This window comes from Panthera uncia, chromosome B1 (genome assembly GCF_023721935.1).
Source record: "Panthera uncia isolate 11264 chromosome B1, Puncia_PCG_1.0, whole genome shotgun sequence".
Taxonomy (NCBI): domain Eukaryota; kingdom Metazoa; phylum Chordata; class Mammalia; order Carnivora; family Felidae; genus Panthera; species Panthera uncia.
The window spans coordinates 87709732-87731463 of NC_064811.1; the positions used below are offsets into that span (position 1 = coordinate 87709732).

The window sequence follows — 21732 nt, forward strand, 5'->3', positions numbered from 1 at the left end:
TTCTATGCCCATATGAGGAAGGTATACAGAAGATGCTATCTATGAACCAGGAATTGGGCTTTCACCAGACACCAAATCTGCCAGCACCTTGATCTTGGACTTTCGAGACTCCAGACCTGTAAGAAATAAATTTCTGTTTTTTATAAGTAATCCAGTCGATGATATTTTATTGTAAAATCTTGAAATGACTAAGACAAAATACTTAAAAAGGAAGCAAAAGCTAACATCATACTTAATAGGGAAAAGTGGGATGCATTTCCTTTAATATTAGGAACAAAGCAAGAATGTCCTCTCTCTCCATGTCTACTCAACATCATACTGAAAAGTTCTATTCAATGCAATAAAACAAGAAAGAGAAATAAAAGGTATACCAGATGGGAAAGAAGAAATAAAATTGTTCACAGATGACATAATTGTTTATGTTGAAAATCCTAAAGAATGAACAAAAAAGAAAGAAAGAAGGAAAGAAAGAAAGAAAGAAAGAAAGAAAGAAAGAAAGAAAGAAAAAGAAAAAAGAAAGAAAAGAAAAGGAAAGAAATTCTTCTGTAATTATTGAGTATGGTAACATTTCAGGATCCGAAAGTCAATTGTTTTCCTATATATCAGCAAATAAGATTTGGAAAAAACATAAAATAAATATCCATGAGCCCATCATGATGTAAACGAATTATCAAATAAAGAAATAAATGGGATAGAAGAGAAATCTCCCATGCAGAAGAATTCCAAATAATTTATGTAGGAGCCCCACTCCATAAGTATGGGCCATTCATATGACTTCCCTACAAAGAGTACAGCATGGAAAGTTGGGAGGGGAGTTGGGAGAAAAGTAACTTTACAGTGGAGAAACCTGGTAAAGATCACCTTAACCAAATGACAAAGGTCAACTTCAACAGTGGGAAGTCAAGTTGATTTTATGGTTCCTTCACATGATGTGATGAAAATAGCATTTTACATCTGTGGTCTTCCTTCTCAAAATCCATAACCCTAATCTAACAATGAGGAAAATGTCAGACAATTTTCAACTAAGGGGAATTCTACAAAATATCTGACCACTACTCCTCAAAATTGTCATGGTCATCAAAAACACAGAAAGTCTGAGAAACTATCTTAGGCAAAGGGAGCCTAACGAGACACAATTAAATATAATGTCATATCATGGATGGGATCCTGAAACATTAAAGAACAGTAGGTGAAAACTAAGCAAGTCTAAATGAAGTAGGGACTTTATTTATAATATCAATATTGGTTCATTAATTGTAACAAATGTACTGTACTAAAATGTCAATGATGGGGGACTGATCATGGGGGCATTTAGAAAAATTCTACATTATCTTCACAATTTATTTCTAAATCTAAAATTGTTCTACAAAATAAATTTTATTTAAAAAAAAAGAAACTACTTGGAGGTCCTAAGATTGGAAAGAGGATAAAGGAGCCAAGACCTTCAGTAAAGAATCATTAGCCAGATACATGTAACACCAAAAGTGAAAATATCTAGTCCAAATGTTTTTAACAATTAATCAGGTATCCACACTTACACTTTAAGATAATTATCCTTTTCAAAATATCTCATTTGCTTATAACCTAGAAATAGGTTTTAAAGTGTTAATATCATATATACTTTTGAGTATGAATAATCCTTAAATTCATTGGCACAGTGACTTTGTCTTTCTACTGTGCTAAGAACTGACAATAAGTACCAGAAATCTGAGATCTAGTTTAATAGTTACAAGCAACAAACCACTTGAATTCTTGTTCAGAAGAGACCAAGTTTTATAAAATCAAGGGGAAAAAGTTGAAAACAAGGAGATAACTGATAAGCCCAGAAAGTGATTTAGTAATAATTTGAAATGATATTAAATAGTTTTATGCAGCAAAGAGTAATCTCCTATGTTTTTTGATTTTTCAACAAAGAAAAAAGATTTTTTAGGTAATTTGAAATAAAATATGAATGAAATTATGGAGACTTTTCATATAAGACTAAAAACAGCTTTATACATCTTTGAGATAGTTAGAGCTATTGAAAATCTATTTTATCTACAGTTGACTATAAATGTTTTTGAATGAATAAATGAATGTATGCATTCAATTATGCCAAAGTTTTTAGTTGAATTATTGAAAAAAAAAAAAAAACAACACACACACACAGACATTGATGCAAGGTCAATGATCATAAGGCAGGGCAGAATTCATGGTTTTGTTCAGTATCATCATTTAATTTCATCTGATGAGATCAGTTGATAGCATTTTCAAAAGACAAAGAAAACTAAATAAAGGGAAGCTGATAAAGGTGGAGGCAGGTGCTTTTGTAATTCATTAGCTATATTTATGACAGCCTTTGAAGACAGATATGACAAGCATGATTATGACTTTCCTTTGAGGCCTGGGTTCAATGGCAGATTAGTAACCTGATAAGTTTTCTATATTTATCTCCATAACAGAGATCCATTTTCAAATCAGCCAACACAAAGCATGGCTTCTTTTTATGTTATTGCAACACCCTCATAGGATGGGGCCATCTGGACAGACTGGCTGGGGTCTGCTGATTACTCAGTAGATGCCTGTAATGAATAGGTTACCTCTATGAAACTGCTAGGAGGGCAAAGGAAATTTTTCCTGTATGGACAGTTTGTTATTTAGAGTAACTATTGCTCTTTTAAGGGAGAATAGTGCATTATTTTGTTTGCTGCATGAATCAATGGAAAGTAAAGCAAAATAGCACTGAGCTCAGTTCCTCCCTTATTCTATGTGGTGAGAGGAGACCTGGGAGGATGGGCTGTCTTAAAGGCATATGTGAATGCTCTAAACCGCCCTCCAAGGAAGCACACCCCTACCTCTTGGACTGGGAAACCTCCAGCTTCTTCCAGCCTGGAAAGAGGAAATGGGCTGGAGTGTGCTCCATAGAAAGACAAAAGCCACTTTCAGAACATGTGAATTCTGCCTTCATCCCAGAAGTTTTCTTCTTTTTAAGAAAAAAAATGACACCTCTTCTATTTTGGAGTTTTCAGTCAGGGAATTTTCATTGAGCACCTTTTATATGTCACACTGTTCTGAGCACCAGAGCACACAGGTTGTCGTTTTTGCTCTTTGGAAAGAAAAGCAGCGTTGAAAGAGGTAAACACAGGAAAACACATCTTGCCCGTTGAAATCCCCTCCACACTTTTAGGTGTAAAATTTCCTGAGCCAAACAGGGAAAGAAAAGCCCATACTCCTGTTACTAACTTGGAGATAGAGTCAGGTCAAGACTATTTACTGAGCACCTAATGCCACTTGACCAGTGCTTAATATATGTGCAGGAGACTTTACTAAAATATTTGTATTTTTTCTGCTATTTTTCTTGTCCCATTTTCCTGGCATCGTTTCTTGCTTTAGGCGTGTTGGAAGACCATAAAGCAGAGGCTACTTGAAGTCATAGTTTTCCCATCATTTAAAAAAATTAAATTTATTGGGGGTACTCCAGAGGCAAGGCGTGTTACTCTCTGGACAAAGAGAGAGGGATTTTCAGGGAGTGGGAACAGAAGGATATCTATGACTTAACTAGGACCTGATATAGGTGATAAGTTCTCTCAGGGAGAAACAACTGTGCTACCTCCTCACCAAGATTGAACTTTAAGGATCATGGTTCCTAGTCTTGACAAAGATTCATGCCCCATTCCCAAATCAGTTAAGAAGCTATGAGGCTGTCACAGCTTGAGGGGTGACTCAGATCAGGATGACCAGCAGGATGCCCCCAACTCCATTCTGCTCTGGAAGGCCAGTGGTTTAACCTGGGTCAGGGGGCAAGTTGCAGAGAGAGGGGTTCTCAATTTGAAAACTCCAACTGAAGTCCCTTCAAATTGGGAGGCAATTTCAATTGATTTAAAAGAAATAAAGAAATGAGGTCATATTTCTTCATAGCTGAATTTGAAGCTTTGACTTCAAATTGATTCACAACTTTTCCTACTTAATTCTCAAAACAACTTATGCTGTAGGCATGGCTACTTCCTTTTATCTACATGAATAACTACAATAGTTATCCATGATTTTTGTTTTGGATCTCAGGTACACAGACTTAGTTTAATCATAATCCTTAGCTCATGATGCACTCGTCATTAGTCCATATTGGCCATCTTTTTTTGTCATTGACTTATAATTTTTTGGTTTTTTAAAATTATATAATAAGCATTCATGAAACCACCATTAGTAAAAGCCGGGACCTTGACATACACCTTATTACCTCCCCTAGTCCATCCCTTTGCTTCTCCACATGCAAGGTAACTGCCATCTCAAATCCTCTTTCATTTGTTCATTTTTTCCTTTTTTTATATGGCTTTATTGTCTTTGTATTCCTTTTTTAATGTTTATTTATTTTGAGAGAGAGAAAGCGTGCATGCGCACATGAGCAGGAGAGAGGCAGAGAAAGATGGAGAGAGAGAGAGAGAGAGAGAGAGAGAGAGAGAGAGAATCCCAATCAGGCTCCATGCTGGTCAGCGCAGAGCCCTTCACAGGGCTCGATCTCATGAACCATGAGATCATGACCTGAGCAGAAATCAAGAATCGGACACTTAACTGAGCCATGCAGATGTCCCATCTATATTTGTATTCTTAAAATGTTTTATTTTATGGCTTTTAATATTATAAAAAAGGATATCATGACATACATAAATTGTGGGGACTTTTTATGCTTAGTGTTATATTGTTATGTTTGATCTACATTCCTGGGTGGGACTGTAATCTATTCTTTTGACAGCTATACAATATTCTATTGTGTAACTATACGATCATTAGTCATCCCCCACCCCCCAAAAAAGGCATTTGGGTTGCTTCCAGATTTCGTTATCATAAACAGTTTTGCTAAGACTTTTGTGCGTACATGTCCCCTATTGAACACTGAACCCTGCACCTCTATTTCCCACTGCTCCACACCCCAGCTCATGCCCTGAAGAGCATTTCTAATGCACACACCTTGGCTGGAATTCAGGGGAGTTCCACAGAACCCACAGAGGACCTGCCTTACTGTGGCCATATGGAAAAGCAATATGACTCTATGACAGGAAAAGGAAAAAGTACCAAAATGGAGAGAAAACAATGGTAACTATAAGCAAAAATAAGTAAGTCAGTCTCCACCCTGAACAAAACTATAACTGTTCAATGACACGAGTATTGAGTTTGAGATAAAGCAAAGTAAGCTAGCAAGTTAGTGGCCTAACAGCCATGTGACTTATAGAGCTCAAAGAATGGAAAGTAAAACAATTTCAGAGATTAGGGAGTATGTGTCAGTGGGAGTGAAAGCATGGAGAAGCCTGGAGAGAGCCTCACACAGCCAGCCTCTGCAAACTTGGGTCGGTATGCTTATAACGTACTGGCATGTGGAAGAAGGCAATATGCCCTATTTAACACCAACCTTAGAATTATACTTGAGGTATTTAATCAATAATATTAGTATGGCACAACTATCCATCTTACATTTCATATATTACCAGGAGAATGGAGGTAGGAGAAAAGAAGTATAAACCAACTTGGCAGCATTGTATGATCCAATTACATGCAGCTATATAATTACTAAATAGATGTGGTAAATGTAGGCCTGAGACTATGTCACCACACAGTAACTTTTTTCAACCTTCCCATTGTCTCAGTATTAAGTTCCACTATGAGGCGTAAACTGATAGACGACTCATGAGGTGGTTCTTGCTCACCTTCCAGTCTCATCACACCATGTCCTTACAAAGTCCAATCATCCTACCTACGGAGACTTAATGCTACCCTGCAGAATTGCCATGATTTGTCAAGCCTCTCTTGTTTATGTTCTTCCTACTGACTGAAATGCCCTTTGCCACCTCATCCACTAACTTCTAAGGGTCTCCAAGAAGCACCTCAAGGGTTGGTCCTTGAGGTATCATTTGATACTATTTGATCATTTGATCTTTCTTAGTGCTTCTCCTTCTCCCTTCTTCTCTTCTTCTATCTTCCCATCCCCATGCCCAGACATACAAAACAGACCATCACACTACAAATATGCTTTAGTTTGGCCCCTTCACACTTTTCTTCCCATTAGGTTTTAAGTTCCTGTAGGATGAGGGATATAGTCAATGACATCTAGTTGGTACTCAATAGAAGTTAATATAGTAGATGTTTTAAACACCCTGCTTTACTCACCTTAACCTGCTTGAACACCCATCACCCAGCTGCTGAGAATAATTTGAGATGATGGCTTGACACCTGTAACCTTCTCAGGAAAACTGGTCTTGGCAGTCAGGAGCCAACTTGTCAGAAGTTGAGCAGGAGAAGGTCAGCCAGGCTTTTGCTTGGGTCAGCCAGTGACTGATTGATGAAGGGGTGCAAAATCCCTGCCCCTTCCCTCAATGAGGCAAACACTACCATAAAATGTATGTTTCAGACCAAGGCTAGACTAACCCTGAGACCACATCATTTCTCTGTTCCTCTAATTCCGTATGCTTCCTTCATTCCCTTATTACTTTTTCCTAAAGAGTACCCCCTTTATAAAGCACATGATCCCAAATCCCTGCTTAAGGCTCTGCTTGTAAGGAATATACCTTGAGACAGTTGGTTTTGTAAAATGAGTTACGTTGGACTGAATAACTTGTCCAAGAGAAGCTGGCATTTGAATTTAAGTCTCTATTACCAGAAAGTCTGTGTTTTACTATACCACTCTGTCAACTGTCTCTAACCATTGGAAAATTGTGAGTAATTATATGACACAGAAATGTGTATAATATTATATATAACTTAGTATACATAATAATATGCAGCTCTGCATTCTAACTTACCTCGGGAGCCTCAGTTTCTTCATCTGGTAAGTGGGGTTTGTCAGGTGGCTTAAAAGTGACAATGGGTGGGGGACCTGGGTGGCTCAGTCAGTTGAGCACCCAACTTCGGCTCAGGTCATGATCTCGTGGTTCATGAGTTCAAGCCCCACATCAGGCTCTCTGATGTCAGCCTGTCAGTGCAGAGCCCGCTTTGGGTCCTCTGTCCCTCTATCTCTCTACCCCTCCTCTGCTTGATCTCTCACAAAAATAAATATTTTTAAAATAAATAAATAAATAAATAAATAAGACAATGGGTAAATTATTCACCATACAGTAAATTTTCAGTAAATAATTTCTAGTACCCAACAGTGCCCAATAGGATATTTCGACAATCCAGTGTATAGAGAGCAATGCTGAGTTAAAATTGAAGTAGGTAAAGTCAGTTCTTTTATATTTGGCAGGGTAAACTTCTATCAGTTGGACTCCCTGGATGGTGATTTGTGTTTGTGTCAGCTTGTAGAACGATGTGAGTTTTGAATTTGCACACTTATAAACTATGGAGAATCGAGCTTATTATAATTAATGATGTGCTTACTACTGGGTTCATATACTCAAGATGATGTGTTAATCTGACTTATTTGAATCTGGAAAAGAGAAGAAGCTGGAATGGCTTCCCTTACTAGACCAGTTATGTTAGAGACATTCTTCCCAGTCTGTGTTTGCATGAAGTTTGCAAAAGGTGTCTCTATTTTGCTCTTAATTGGGATCTTCCCCCCCTTTCAAGTAGCCTACCATTCCCAAATATTATAGACTGAAGGAAACTGGGTTTTATTTTGATTTTGCCTACACTGGAAAGCTTCTTCTTCTTCTTCTTCTTCTTCTTCTTCTTCTTCTTTTCTTTTTTTGGATCAAAAAAGGGAAGCAAGTTATAAAGGAGGAAAGCAGGTAAGTCTGAGACTTTGTTTGGTCATCTGTAAAACTGAAAATCTCTAAAACTTAGTTCCAGTTCCAGAATTCTGTCATTCTAAAGTGAGATCTTTTTTCCAACATACAAAAAGTAAAAATAAAAGCTCACTGCTTGATTAAATTTACCTAAAATAATCTCTCCACACTCAAGCCTTTTTCCCACACCAACCTGAGAAGAGAACGTGCTGACAGCCTGGCTGGGGGGGCGGGGGGGAGTGGAGGTGTGGAGGGTGGCAAGGGAGGTGGGGTGGCAAAGCATGAAGGAAATGCTTCCAAAAGAAAGTTATTCTCACCTTCCAGTGTTTGGGTTGTCTGAAATCAGCAGCAATAAAGCTCAAGTGTCAGAAAGCAGGAACAATTTCTTTGTCTGAGTGAAATGTAGGCTATTTCCAATGACTGGGAATTAATATTATTTAAGCTACTGTAGTTTAAAAATGTTGTCATTTCAGAGAATGAAACAACCACAGGAAGTGGGCCACACAGAGCGTTCTTAGAGAAAGAAAAGGATATAGACTCAATCCCTGCCAAGATGCAGAAAAAAATTGCCTAGAAAAGGTCAATTTGATTTAGAGGGGATTTATACAGATATTTTTGTTTTTCCTTTTTTAAAAGCGCTCTTTAACTTTGCATGGCTCAGTGGAGAACAAAGAAAAACAACATATTTGGTTTTATTTTCCCAGGATGTGAAATGCTTTGGCAAACAAAACTTCCAATGAATTTAATCAGGCCTTTGAAAGATTGCCATATTGAAACCAAGCATCTCAATATAAATTGGTAAAAATATTTTGATACACCCTTGATAGTCATCTTCTAAACTAAATTATTATCATATACCACCCCAGGCTCTTGGTGAAATGCTGAGAATACTGCAAGGAAAGAAAAGGCTTAAATTTCTATATTTGTAAAGTGTGTGTTTTTTTTTTTTCTTTTCAATTCTGCTTGGTCCTTTTATCAGCATCTCTCTAATTTGTATAAATCCCATATGAGAAAACAACTGTGTACATGTGAGAGATTCACTTGAAATGGGGCAAGTTGTAAATAAAATTGAGTGTATATGGAATGTAATTGACTAGATGGAGGGACTTCCAACGTATTAACAGGGAAGATACTTAGAAAAATCACATACGCATAGTAAGTTATGAAAGCAGGCATTATCAAGTGAACTTGTTTTTTGCTTCAAAATATTTCTTGGCCTTGCATGTCTTTCTCAATAAATGTTAATTTGTAATCAACTAGATCTTATTGATTCTCCTTTCTTCTGCAATTAACAGTTACAAAGGATTTGGCCAGTCCTACCATTTTTCCCGAATCAGAATATTAAATACAAATACTTCTTAATGTATTAATTATAAAAACTTCAAAAGGAGGGGCACCTGGGTGGCTCAGTCAGTTAAGAGTCCAACTCTTGACTTGGGCTTAGGTCATGATCTCAAGGTTCAAGGTTCAGCATTGGGCTCTGTGCTGACAGTGCAGAGTCTGCTTGGGATTCTCTCTCTCTCTCTTTCTCTCTCTCTCTCTCTCTCTGTCCCTCCCCTATTTGTGTGCTCTCTCTCTCTCTCAAAACAAATAACTTTTAAAAAATTTTCAAAAGGAATTTTAGAGATCTTCACTTTCTACCCTCTGATGCCCTGTTTGCATCTTACTGACTGTAGTAAGTTCTCTGTTATTAGTGATATTCAGGCAGATTCTGCACCTCCACAAAGTACATATGCTGAGAGGATCCAATTAGCTGTTAGTTATTTTCCTTCTGACAAGACTGAGACAAGATGATTTGAGAGCCTCCTCTCCAGTGCAGGAATGGCTTTGCCAGAGGCCACCTGAGCCCCAGCTTGTCCATTTCCAGTGACAAGAAATTCACTACTTCAGGATAAAGACTGCTACAGTTCTAAATAATCAAATTCCTTAACAAATAAAATGTTTTTTCCTAACTTGGGCCCTGACCCTTCTTCCTGCCCGCTACTTCTTTCTCCTCCTTCCCTCCAGCCTCTCTGAAGACAATCTGTTCTCACTGCCTCCCCTCCCCTCTCATTCCTCAGCCTACAGACGGCTCCATTTCCTCCATGCTGAAAATAGTGACCATTTTAAATGTGTATGTGTACAGCTTGTATTTGAAAAATACAAATTTAATGAAAAAAATTTTTTTGGAAAATATTTTTTAATTATGAAAATTACACTCTGAAAAAAGTGAAATGTTTTTTATAATACTCACTATTGCCTATTTAATTGTGAAACAAATGCTCATTTCCTACTTGTAAGAATATATATTGATACAATACTTCTGGAAAGTAATAGCAAGCAAAGCAAACTATAACTCCATCTGCTCTTAGACTCAGCAATCCCATTTCTGGAAATTTATCCTACTGGGACACACCCAAATATGTGAAGATATATGCAGTCAAGAACATCCTTGTGGCATTAGTTGTAGTAAAAACAAAAGCAAAAATCACAACAATAGCCATTGTAAATGATAACAAAAACAGGAAGCAACCTAAATATCCACCATCAAGGGACTGAGTAAATGAGATGTGGAAAATCCATATAACAGCATATATGCAGTCATTCAAAAGTATGCAATGGTTTCTGCTAATAAAAACATAACTCCAATATTTATTCTTAAGTAAAAAAAAAAAATCAGCAATGCTCAGAATAGTGTGTATAGTAAGCTCCCCATTTGTGTGTAAATATATTATATAAAGGCATATACACATAAGTGCATGCATATGCACATAATATTTCAGGAAAGACAGTCTAGGAACCGGATGTACTGTGGTAAACCCTGTGAAATAGAACTGAGGTGAGGGAGTTGAAGGGTAGTCTCAGGTTGAGAGCCTCACTTTATTTCTTATCCTTTTGTGCTGTTTGTACTATTTACTATGTTATGTGATCTCTTTTCCCAGAATAAAAACTAAAAAGTTCTGACTTTAAAATTTTTGCCCACACACACAGTATGTGACTTGACAGCCCACATTTCCTTACCTGAAAGAGTTCTGTAATCTTCAGATGTGAAAACTCCAGAAGCTTTTCTCCTCTCACTGATCATTTGTTAAAATGTTGAACAAAAGTTCTATCAGCCTTGATCCCTCAGAACCTCAATGTTTACCTTCATCCAACAAGAAAAGGTCCATTTATCACTACCCTTTATTTCCTATTTCTGAGCCAATTTCCTACTTGTGACAAAACATTTTCCCCAGTTCCATAGTGACACACCTTTTTTTCCCCAATGGCTTTTGATGCAGAACTTTGTTAAAAGCTTTTGAAAATGGAAATAGGTTTACATTTCATTTTGTCTTTTATTTACAGTCACATATGCATGTCCCTTCAGGGGAATATATAATGCGGTCAGCTGTAACTTCCTTTCATTTTTTTATTTTTTTTTAATTTTTTTATAACGTTTATTTATTTTTGAGACAGAGAGAGACAGAGCATGAACGGGGGAGGGTCAGAGAGAGGGAGACACAGAATCTGAAGCAGGCTCCAGGCTCTGAGCAGTCAGCACAGAGCCCCACGCGGGGCTCGAACTCACGGACCGCGAGATCATGACCTGAGCCGAAGTCGGCCACTTAACCGACTGAGCCACCCAGGTGCCCCTATAACTTCCTTTTATGAAAATGACATTGCTTTCCTCACCATAGTGTATATGCCCATTAGTTCCACTTTTAATTTTCACTACCTTGACCACTTTATAATTTGATAATGTTCATAAAGTGAAACAGAATAGTGGATTTTTCACAATCCCTTCTGCGCCTCTTTTCATAGATTGGTGAGCCCTTCAAATATTGCTATTTGTCATTTCATTTTCCTCATTCTTCTCTGACATGTGAACATTGACAGTCTTCAAAATTATCAATACACAGTACCTAATGCTGATTATTTGAGACTAGTTTGCCAATTAGTCATAGATATTTAATTAATATTTGGAGGAATATTATATATATTATATATATAATTATATATATTATATATATATATATAATATTTGGAGGAATATTAATAATAGTGGAGGAATAACAGGGAGCCTGTTCCTTGTCGCGCGCAGGTAGGCAGCAGCAGCAGCAGGATTAGTAGGGGTTGTGTGAAGAAGCCATGAAACACTATGAGGTGGAGATTCTGGACGCGAAGACGCGAGAGAAGCTGTGCTTCCTGGACAAGGTGGAGCCCCATGCCACCATTGCCGAGATCAAGAACCTCTTCACCAAGACCCATCCACAGTGGTACCCTGCCCACCAGTCCCTCTGCCTGGACCCCAAGGGCAAGTCCCTGAAGGATGAGGACGTCCTGCAGAAGCTGCCTGTGGGCACCACGGCCACACTCTACTTCCGGGACCTGGGGGCCCAGATCAGCTGGGTGACGGTCTTCCTGACCGAGTACGCAGGGCCCCTTTTCATCTACCTGCTCTTCTACTTCCGGGTGCCCTTCATCTACAGCCACAAGTATGACTTCACGTCCAGCCGGCACACGGTGGTGCACCTTGCCTGCATCTGCCACTCATTCCACTACATCAAGCGTCTGCTGGAGACGCTCTTCGTGCACCGCTTCTCCCACGGCACCATGCCCCTGCGCAACATCTTCAAGAACTGCACCTACTACTGGGGCTTCGCCGCATGGATGGCCTATTACATTAACCACCCTCTCTACACACCCCCCACCTATGGAGCTCAGCAGGTGAAACTGGCCCTCGCCATCTTCGTGATCTGCCAGCTTGGCAACTTTTCCATCCACATGGCCCTGCGGGACCTGCGGCCAGCTGGGTCCAAGACCAGGAAGATCCCATACCCCTCCAAGAACCCCTTCACCTGGCTCTTCCTGCTGGTGTCCTGCCCCAACTATACGTACGAGGTGGGATCCTGGATTGGCTTTGCCATCATGACACAGTGTCTCCCAGTGGCCCTCTTCTCCCTGGTGGGCTTCACTCAGGTGACCATCTGGGCCAAGGGCAAGCACCGCAGCTACCTGAAGGAGTTCCGGGACTACCCGCCTCTGCGCATGCCCATCATCCCCTTCCTGCTCTGAGCCGCCGCCGGCTCCCAGGCTCCACCAAGCCAGGCTCTTCCTCTGTCCCAGCAGCATTCCGAGGGAGGAGGGGGGGACCACCACTGTCCGGCGCTTGGAATAAAACCTGCCTGCCCCGGCCAAAAAAAAAAAAAAAAAACAGTGTTACGCATTAATCTTCCCAAAAGATATTTATTAAGAATAACAGGGGAGCCTGAGTGATTCAGTCGGTTAAGCGTCCCACTTCAGCTCAGGTCATGATTTCATGGTTTGTGAGTTTGAGCCTGATCAGGCTCTGTGCTGACAGATCAGAGCCTGGAGCCTGCTTCATATTCTGTGTCTCCCTCTCTCTCTGCCCCTCCCCCACTCATGCTCTGTCTCTCAAAAATAATCATTGAAAAAAAAATTTAAAAAGTAAAAGAATAACATATGTGCCAGACACTCTCATTGTTGCTGGGAATACCATGGTGAGCAAAACAGCCACGGTGCCTTCCATTATTCCATTATTAAACTTATAGCCCAATAGGCAAGACAGACATTTATCACATAATCACAGACATGTATAATCACTAGCTTTGATAAATGCTATAAAGGCAAAAAAAATGCAAGGAGCAATTCACATGGGAGTGAGGGTGGTGTCCTGTCAGAGAAAATGTCAACCATTGTGAGCCTTTGTCTGAACCATCATTGGTATGTACACTTGGCTATTTAAGACTTGTCAGCTTTCCTCTGGAGACCTGCAAAAGAGCTGGGCTTGTTTATATGCCTACTCTTCCTTGGTGCAAACCCTGCTATGCTTGTAATCATGGTTGGATTCCCTGACCAACTTCCTCTCTCTTTTGCTCTCTTCCCATTTGTTTGATCCAAGACCAGGAACTCCATGTTTCTCAAATGAGTATGGTCACAGATCCCACATGGCTTTTATGGTTTGTAAAATCAAGTCTTGGTTTTCACACTTTTAATCCTAGACAACACTTAATTTTAAATAAGCTGTTCATAATGATAGTTCAGCAGAAAGGCATGAACTTCTCGACCTAACAGGAATATCTTTTTCCTAATACCTGGTTGACTGACACTACTTTTGTTCTTATTAAACCAAGTTGGCATAGAAATCTTCCCCTAAAAATTTTTGTGTGATCAAGTCTCAAACAAAGAATATATTCATGTATCTTCTGGCAATTTTTAAAAAATAATCTCTAAGCCAATATTTGATTCTGTTCCCCCATGCTGAGACTACTATGCAAGCCTCCCTCAACTGCTCATCTGCCTTCTTTCTCTTCCCTTTCCCCAATTATCTGATAATGCTCCTGGATTAATCTTTCAAACATGCTCTCCTGCATGATTCATTATTGCCTCCAAGAGAAATTAGAAATGCCTTAGCTAGCTGTGTGAGGCCCTCCACATTCTACTTTTCACTTCTCTTTCCTGGTCTATCCAGGAAAGATACCCCTTCTTCAAGATCTACTAAGTACCTAGCTCTGTTTAACATTTTGTAAGAAGCACTTAAATATTTGTGAATAAATGTCTGCTTTTTATTATATATCCTGTTCAGCCAACCAGCAAAATCTTCACATTTCTTCTATGTATCCAAAGCCTAAATTTCTTTTAGACTTGGTTTTATAAAATTCACTGTGATCTTTCTACGGTGACATCACCTTTGTATAAACTCGTGGGCTTCACTGCTTCTTCGGGAAATAAGGTTCCAGTAGGTATATGAAAACAGCTAGCAGGGATCTTCTCTTCAGTTTCTTTAGCCTGGGAAAATACAAGATGGGTTTGGATATTAAAAAGTAACCAACTAAAATCTGAAAACCGTCATAGGTTCAGCATTGTACTAATATCACTGATGACCCAAATGTCTCTCTTTTATGAGCCTATGACTCATTCCTCTCTGACCAAAAATTTTGGCCCAAAATCCAGACAGGAAAAATTTTTACGAAATTGCTTACATCAAAATGTAAATTATCTGCATGGATTTGTGGGCACTGCAGCCTTCAAATAAAATTGTGTAGGGATATAAGTAAAATGAGTTCAAAGGAATCTTTAGATGTGTGAAGAAATATATACTATATTCTTTTCCCCACCCCCAAGGAAAGAGTACACAGCCAAATCTTTTTTTGTGGATAGACTGGGGGGCATGTAGTTTACGGTCATACATTTTAAGTTTGCTTGTATTTTAAGTGAGCCGTTCAACTCTTGGTGTGTCTCATTGTATAAAGATAATTATATCCTGCTCTTCCCACCAGGCCTAGAAGGAGACACTTCCCCATCTGAACTTTTCCTCCCCAAGGTATTCTGATGTTTGAATGAGGATGGGAATGCTGAGGCACTCATTCCAGCTTTTATGCTATACCAGACAAAATAACTCTTCTCTCTGTTGGGATTTAGAAAAATCTATCCGTGGTAAACCCCCTTGCCCAGAATATGTGCCATAGAAATGACCAGGGGGCCATATAACCATATAGTAATAAGCCATTCCTTCCACTGCCATCTGAAGGATCCTTGTATATTATAGCTATGATCACGTCACCACTTGGATCAAAAGCCTTATGTGGCTTCCCATTTGGGACATTCCATATAGACTTCCCATAAGCCTAACTACCCAATTTACCATTTAAGACTTTCACAATGTGGTTCCCACATACCTGATCAGTATAAATTCTCACCACTTTCTCACTTCTTCATACCAAATTATTTGCATTCCCCTGGACACTGCATGTGTTTCATTAATCTGCTTTTTTCATGCTATTCTCTCTACCGGAGGGTCTTTTTCCTGACTTTTTTTTAACCTGTTGAAGTCATAAGCATTCTTCAAGTTTCAACCAAATAAATTACCTCTTCTTTTGCAAAGCCTCCCTCAGTGCCACTGTCAAAGTGACCACTCCTTCTCTATCTCCCGATATTTTACAAACACTTTTGTTATGGAACCATGAGAAATACACTACTATTTTAGGTAAGGCACTGCAAGTTGGAGTGTATTTCTTCCAACAGTTTGGGCCATATCCTGATGCAATAGATCTAAAAGTTTAAGGGTCAAGCCATTGAGATTTTGAAGCAAATATACCACTTGCCATTAAATTTTCTTTCACTCTTCTTTCTATACTACTGATAGGTTTTCATTATATAAAATCACTATGCCAAAGCTACCCTAAATAATCTAGAGCTTCTCCTTTTATTTTCTTTCCCAGGTTGTAAATGTGGCCTCATATCTTTCTCCTGCGCTGCCACATCCCTGTAACCTGATTCTGTCTCCTAAATTCAATTGCTCAACCAGGCTTAATTAATATGAGGAACAACCTGAGATCATAAAGGGGAAAAGATATGTTCACTGTTCATAGAGTTCCATAGGAGTGGAAATACATCTAATACAATAGGGTGAGTGCAGTCCTAGTGTCTACACAAGATTGAGGGAGCATAGAGAAGGGAATGATTCATTGTCCCTGGTTTTGAAGGTCAGGTGTTAGTAAGCCACGAGAATCAGGCAGTGTTTTAGAGAAGGTAACATTTGAACTATCTCATTTCCCAGTGGGCAATAGGATAAAAGGAGATCCAGGTAGAGGGAATATCAGGTACAAAGGTGCAGAGTTTAGCGGCAGTATGGGAACCTCAAGTTATTCTGCATGAGTGGAGCTTATGGAACAAGGTGAGGCATGGCAGGATATAGGGCTGAATGCCCGGTTAGGACCATGTCATAAAGGGCCTCATTCACTACACAAAGGAATCCAGACTTTTAAGTTCTAAGGTTGGGGGCAGACATTTAATGGTTCTAAGCAAGAGGAGTTACAAAAAATTAGCTTTGTATTTGGAAGAGATTGAGACCAGACAAAAAGACACCAATTAAAAGGCTCTGACCTCCAAGGCCCCTTCAAAGAAAGAATCGAAGAATACCAAAACTCAGAGGGAGTCAAAGGAGAAACAGAAAAAGCACCTGAACCGGGGCTGATGAAAAGTATCAACAAAAGGTCTTGCAGGTGGGTTGTATGAAGAGAGTATCAGAGAGGATGGCCAAGATAAATCCTAGCTTTTCAGTTTGGGTTGGGGCAGAAAAAGTCCTAAGTTCAGCATTAGACAAGCTGAGTTGGAGGAATCTGTGTACACCCTTGATGTGCTCATGCTGATCCCCCAAATGGCTTACTTGTAAAACTATACGCTGGGGGCGGGAGGTTAGAAATGATAAGAAGGAGTAGAGAGACATAAGTCCACATAATCCCCTCATTCATTTGTTCTGATTCCAACATTTAAGCTTTGGGGATGATAGGCTTTGAAACTACAGGAATAAAAATTAATATGAAGAGAAAGAATAGTTTCCCTTCTTGCAATTTTGTTCATACTTTTTTCTGGTTCCCAAATGGAAGCCTTTCCAATCAATTCTCCTTCTGTTGAAGGTAACACGGGAGAACCGGTGCTTGTTAAATGTTAAAGCTTTCCATAAATTGCATTTTAATTCCTACAATAAGCCTCCATTAAATTGGCATCATTATCCCAATTTTACAGATGAGAAAGCCTAGACTTTCTCAAGGTCCCCCAGCTGGTAAATGGTGGGGTGTGCATATAAATCTACAACTGTCTGGTTCTAAAGTCCATGCTTCTTCCATTCCATGACATTGACTATCAAGGAATATCTTGGCTCTGGAAATCAGGTTCAGGGTATTTGTCAGTTATGAGAACACCAAAAGGTTTCCCTGTCCCTGAAGCTGTAACATGCTCTAAGAAGCATTCCTCCACAGACGCATTTCTGCCAAATGTTTAAAGTCAATTTCAGGGGGCGCCTGGGTGGCTCAGTCAGTTAAGCCGCCGACTTCAGCTCGGGTCATGATCTCGCGGTCCGTGAGTTCAGGCCCCGCGTTGGACACTGTGCTGACAGCTCAGAGCCTGGAGCCTGTTTCAGATTCTGTGTCTCCCTCTCTCTGACCCTCCCCCGTTCATGCTTTGTCTCTCTGTCTCAAAAATAAATAAACGTTAAAAAAAAAAAAAAAGTCAATTTCAGAAATGATCACACCTACCTTATTCCATGTAAGAAATCCTTTTGATAATTTGCTGAAGCTAAATGAAAAACCATCCAATCAAATAATACATGATCAAGCAGAAGAATGTAAGAATTATGAAAAAATCCTTCCGAATCATTCTATACGGAGTTCAACTACTACCACTTGGGAGGTACTGCACACATTCTCCTTTCACTGGACAGTCAACCTGCCAATACCGGCTTCTAAGTCTTCTCAGCCCCCTATAAGAGGTTTTCAGTCCTAACAGAGCTGCACGACTAGGGAGGATAAGAGATTTCTCTTGGAATCCCTGTGTGAAAAGATCAAAATTCTATTTAAACCAAACACAAATACTACTTGATAGATTATTATACTACATGTCTTAATCAGCATTTTCTGTTGGTACTTATCCTACCCAGCAAAGCACATTACCTTGTGCGTTTTCCTAGGAAACTTCAAAGTGCCCTTTGCGCGACCATGGAAAGATGATGAGCCGTAAAAGAAGTGCTTGGAAAGCAACTTGCATTCCCTTAACAGCTCTAACCACACTACACAGCGTATGTCAAAATGTTAAAGAGAACAGAAACTCCTAACGCTTTGTGCAATGTATACAGTTCCTGAGCTTTGATGTTTCTGTTTCTGCCCCTTTAGTTGCACAGAATTGCTTGGTTTTTTTTGTTGTTGTTGTTTTAAATCTTTCATGTCTCATTACTGACCTGTCAAACATTATTTTAACTTAAAGAGTAGCTGACGCCTTGCAGTAAACCTTGAAATCCCCCTTTTAAAAACAATCTGCCTTTATACTATACATCTCTATAGTATGGCTATGTTTTTATTACCAGGAACATGTCTTGGAGAGAAATCCTCTACGCAAGTATTTATGTCCAAACAAATGTAGCCACATGAGTCCAGACTTGGTTTTTTGCACTAATGCTACATGCCTGGTGTCTCAATGAGTTAAAATGGAAATTCAGAGGCTTTGAAAAGTTTAGGGATGTCAAAGGCATCTCCCCATTTTTTCAGACTCCCCTTTTACACCCCGAATTATTCTCTTAACACCACTTTCTACGTTATGCATTTTCACAAATTTAAGGTAATTACCTAACTCCTAAATCAATTTTTCTCTTCAGAATGAATTAAACATTTCTCTCAGGTAACCATTTCATTTGGCTCAGTAAAGATTACTCCTTCTCCACTATCACCACCACCATTATCACCAACTCCCACTTTTTTCATTGTTTTGGCAAACACTGACTTGATTTCCCTTCCTTCCCCTCCCCCCTTGCTCGTTTTTTCCTCCTCCTGAACAGACCCTTTGAAGTGTTTCCCAACAGCTTCATTGAGGAGGAGGTAACAATGCACAGAAATGCTGTGTGACTTAGTGAGCTTGAAAGATCTGGACATCAGAGGGAAGGAAGTGGGGGATCTGCATAAAAGAGGTTTTCTTCATGATTGAACTGAATGGAATTGTTCTGGAGGAAGTGATACACGGTCCCATTCATGGGTGGTAGTGTTATACTGAAAGGGTGGCAGGAGATACTATAATTGGACTCCCTCACAAGTGTTTCAAAGCTACTGCATTATCATAAATGGCATTTTTTCCATTTATATCCTGCAATTGTTAGTCATTGTTTATAAGAATACTGTAGTATTAGCCTTGTATTTTTTGGCCATTATGAGAATTGCTTTCATTGATGGGCAAGCTAGAGTCATAGTTTTCAAAGTCATTCTTGTGTAAGATACCAAATTACATTCACTGAGATGATAATAAATGTGGGTACTTTTTAAACGATTTTAATAAAGCACATACTTTGAATAAAAGTGCATTCGTTCTTACTTTAAAACTATGGACTAATCCATTTCCACTTAAAGCTTTTCTTATTTTATTTTTAGGATTCTGAATAGAAGATTCAAAAGGAAATTTTTAATGACCGTGCCTGTATTTGAGCAATTTTCCCCAAGATGCGCTTTGGTAAATTCCCCACATTTTCTAACTGCAAGAATTCATCAGACCTCAGGAAATTTTCTCCTATACCTTTTACCTTTCCAACAGCGACAACATACCCTCACCCAAAAAGAGAAACTTTAAGTGAAATTGAGGTCACTGCCTATGCTTGGATCAGCTCTGAATACAGTCCCTTGGTGTGTGTGTGTGTGTGTGTGTGCTCTATTTTTATTTTTTAAGTTTTTATTTTAATACCAATTAGTTAACATACAGTGTTATATTAGTCTCTGTTTTGTTACCTTAACCTGCCTTACCCTCAGGTCTCTCTCCTTTGAGACAAGAGGATCAGACTAAATTCCTGAAATCTCTTTAATCTAGGTTTAACATTCCATAAACAAACAAACAAACAAACAAACAAAAACAATAAATCAATGAGTGAAGAAACTACCTTGAGAGGGGAGTAAAGCCAGATTTATATGTGTGTTTTTGAACAGTTCTGAGGTTACACATTGAGTTTTTCATTCTTTCATCCATCCATTCATTCATTCTTAGTCTTTTTTTTTTTTTTGAGCACCAGTCTCTTTATGTTCTGAGTATAAATATAATATTCCCAAAGAACTCACAATCTAATGAATCAGCATTCTCAATTTTTTATAGACTCCTCTGTTTCCTTAGGTGCTAAGAATATATTTTCAAAACAATGCTTTCCTACTTCTTACTGCTAATAGAGGTTTTGCTAAATAAAACCTGACTGCTTAAATAAGATATGCATTTCTAACTATTTGAGAAAGTAATTATATCTCTGATATAATTCGGGAGTGGATATATAAGTAATTTTTTAAAAATCAGTTTAATTTTTTTAATTTTTTATTGTCTCACTCTCTCTCAAACGTACAAATTACTCAACTACACATGCTCAGGGAATGTTTCATGATTCCCAAAGGTCCTTTCTTCCAGAGTCCCTTTCCTCTCTTCTTCTTCTTTTAATGTCCATCTTCATATTTTAAAGTCTAAATAAATGTACCCAGGGAATTATAAATTGATTTATTTTTGCTCTCTTTCCTATAAATATGTCCAATTAGTTAATTTTATGATTCTTAAGTATCAATTACATCTGACATAGGTGACTTAACCTACATTTTTCTTACATTTTTTTTTTGTTTGAGCTTTTCTTTCACAGGAAATGGCTAAGGATATACTTCACATGCAACTCAATAACATGCTAATAAATCTGGTTCTCTCTTGCTTCTTTATAATCATGGTGCTTCAACTGTAACCTTATTAATTTCAACACCTTTCATTTTCACTTATTTTTTCTAACTGCATATAAACTTCTAGAAGTATCAAAATACTTATTTCCTTTTATTTCCCTCCCCCTTCCTCCAAAACAAAGAAACAAACAAACAAACACTAGAGCATGCCATAAAGTCTGCAGACAGGAACCCTCTTCAACAATAGGAAAAAAGCACTGACTGCTTTCCATAACCTGTAAGTGACTATCAGTAAGGATGATCTACTTTATATCTACTTTGTGCAACAAGGGAAAAATGTTGAGAATGTAAAGTTAATTTCGGTGAAAATAACCACAAGTTGGTAGAATTTAAAATTTTAAGGGAATTGCAGAGCAAAATAAAAAAAAAAAGAAAGAAAATTCATGTCAATTATAGTTTCAACAGCCTTGGAAAATAACAGAAGGATGTACTAGGTAAGATACTGGTGACCCGGATGATCAGACTACCAGCACATTTATAGAGCTATACGTGAAAACCGGAAGATCTAAGAGCCTGAAGACGATATGCCAATCTCCCCACAGAGCCTGGTTGCTTACATTGCTGTGCTGTTGGTGTCTTGTATACAATACAAGGAACAAGCACAACTCCCAATATAATCAAAACATGATTTTGTTTTTGTGTACCGTGGTCCCTTTAAAATGTACTCAGGGGTGGTAATCTTCTGACCCTGATGAGACCTCAAGGTCACTTGAAGTTGTAAACACAGGCTCAATTTGGTAAGTAAAATGTCACACCCTATGTAATATAATTCTACATTTCATGTTGTATTAAATATTCCCTCCTTTCTAGCTGGCTAGAACCTATGG

General features: G+C 38.6%; 1 protein-coding gene and 1 long non-coding RNA gene across 2 annotated transcripts; both read left to right on the top strand.

Moving 5' to 3' along the window:
* The first annotated feature begins 11727 nt into the window (after positions 1 to 11727).
* LOC125922997 (very-long-chain enoyl-CoA reductase-like) lies at positions 11728 to 12795 on the top strand. Its single transcript, XM_049630982.1, has one exon. It carries the CDS (start codon positions 11799 to 11801, stop codon positions 12723 to 12725), a length of 927 nt encoding a protein of 308 aa, XP_049486939.1. The 5' UTR covers positions 11728 to 11798; the 3' UTR covers positions 12726 to 12795.
* Positions 12796 to 16437: 3642 nt separating this feature from the next.
* LOC125922999 (uncharacterized) lies at positions 16438 to 19838 on the top strand. The gene is made up of 2 exons (XR_007457857.1): positions 16438 to 16675; positions 19583 to 19838. It is a non-coding gene; the product is annotated as an uncharacterized LOC125922999 (long non-coding RNA).
* Positions 19839 to 21732: the final 1894 nt, after the last annotated feature.

Bases quoted from the DNA above. Each gene is read 5' to 3' on its own strand.
- LOC125922997 (XM_049630982.1), top strand. From the start codon at position 11,799: ATGAAACACTATGAGGTGGAGATTCTGGACGCGAAGACGCGAGAGAAG.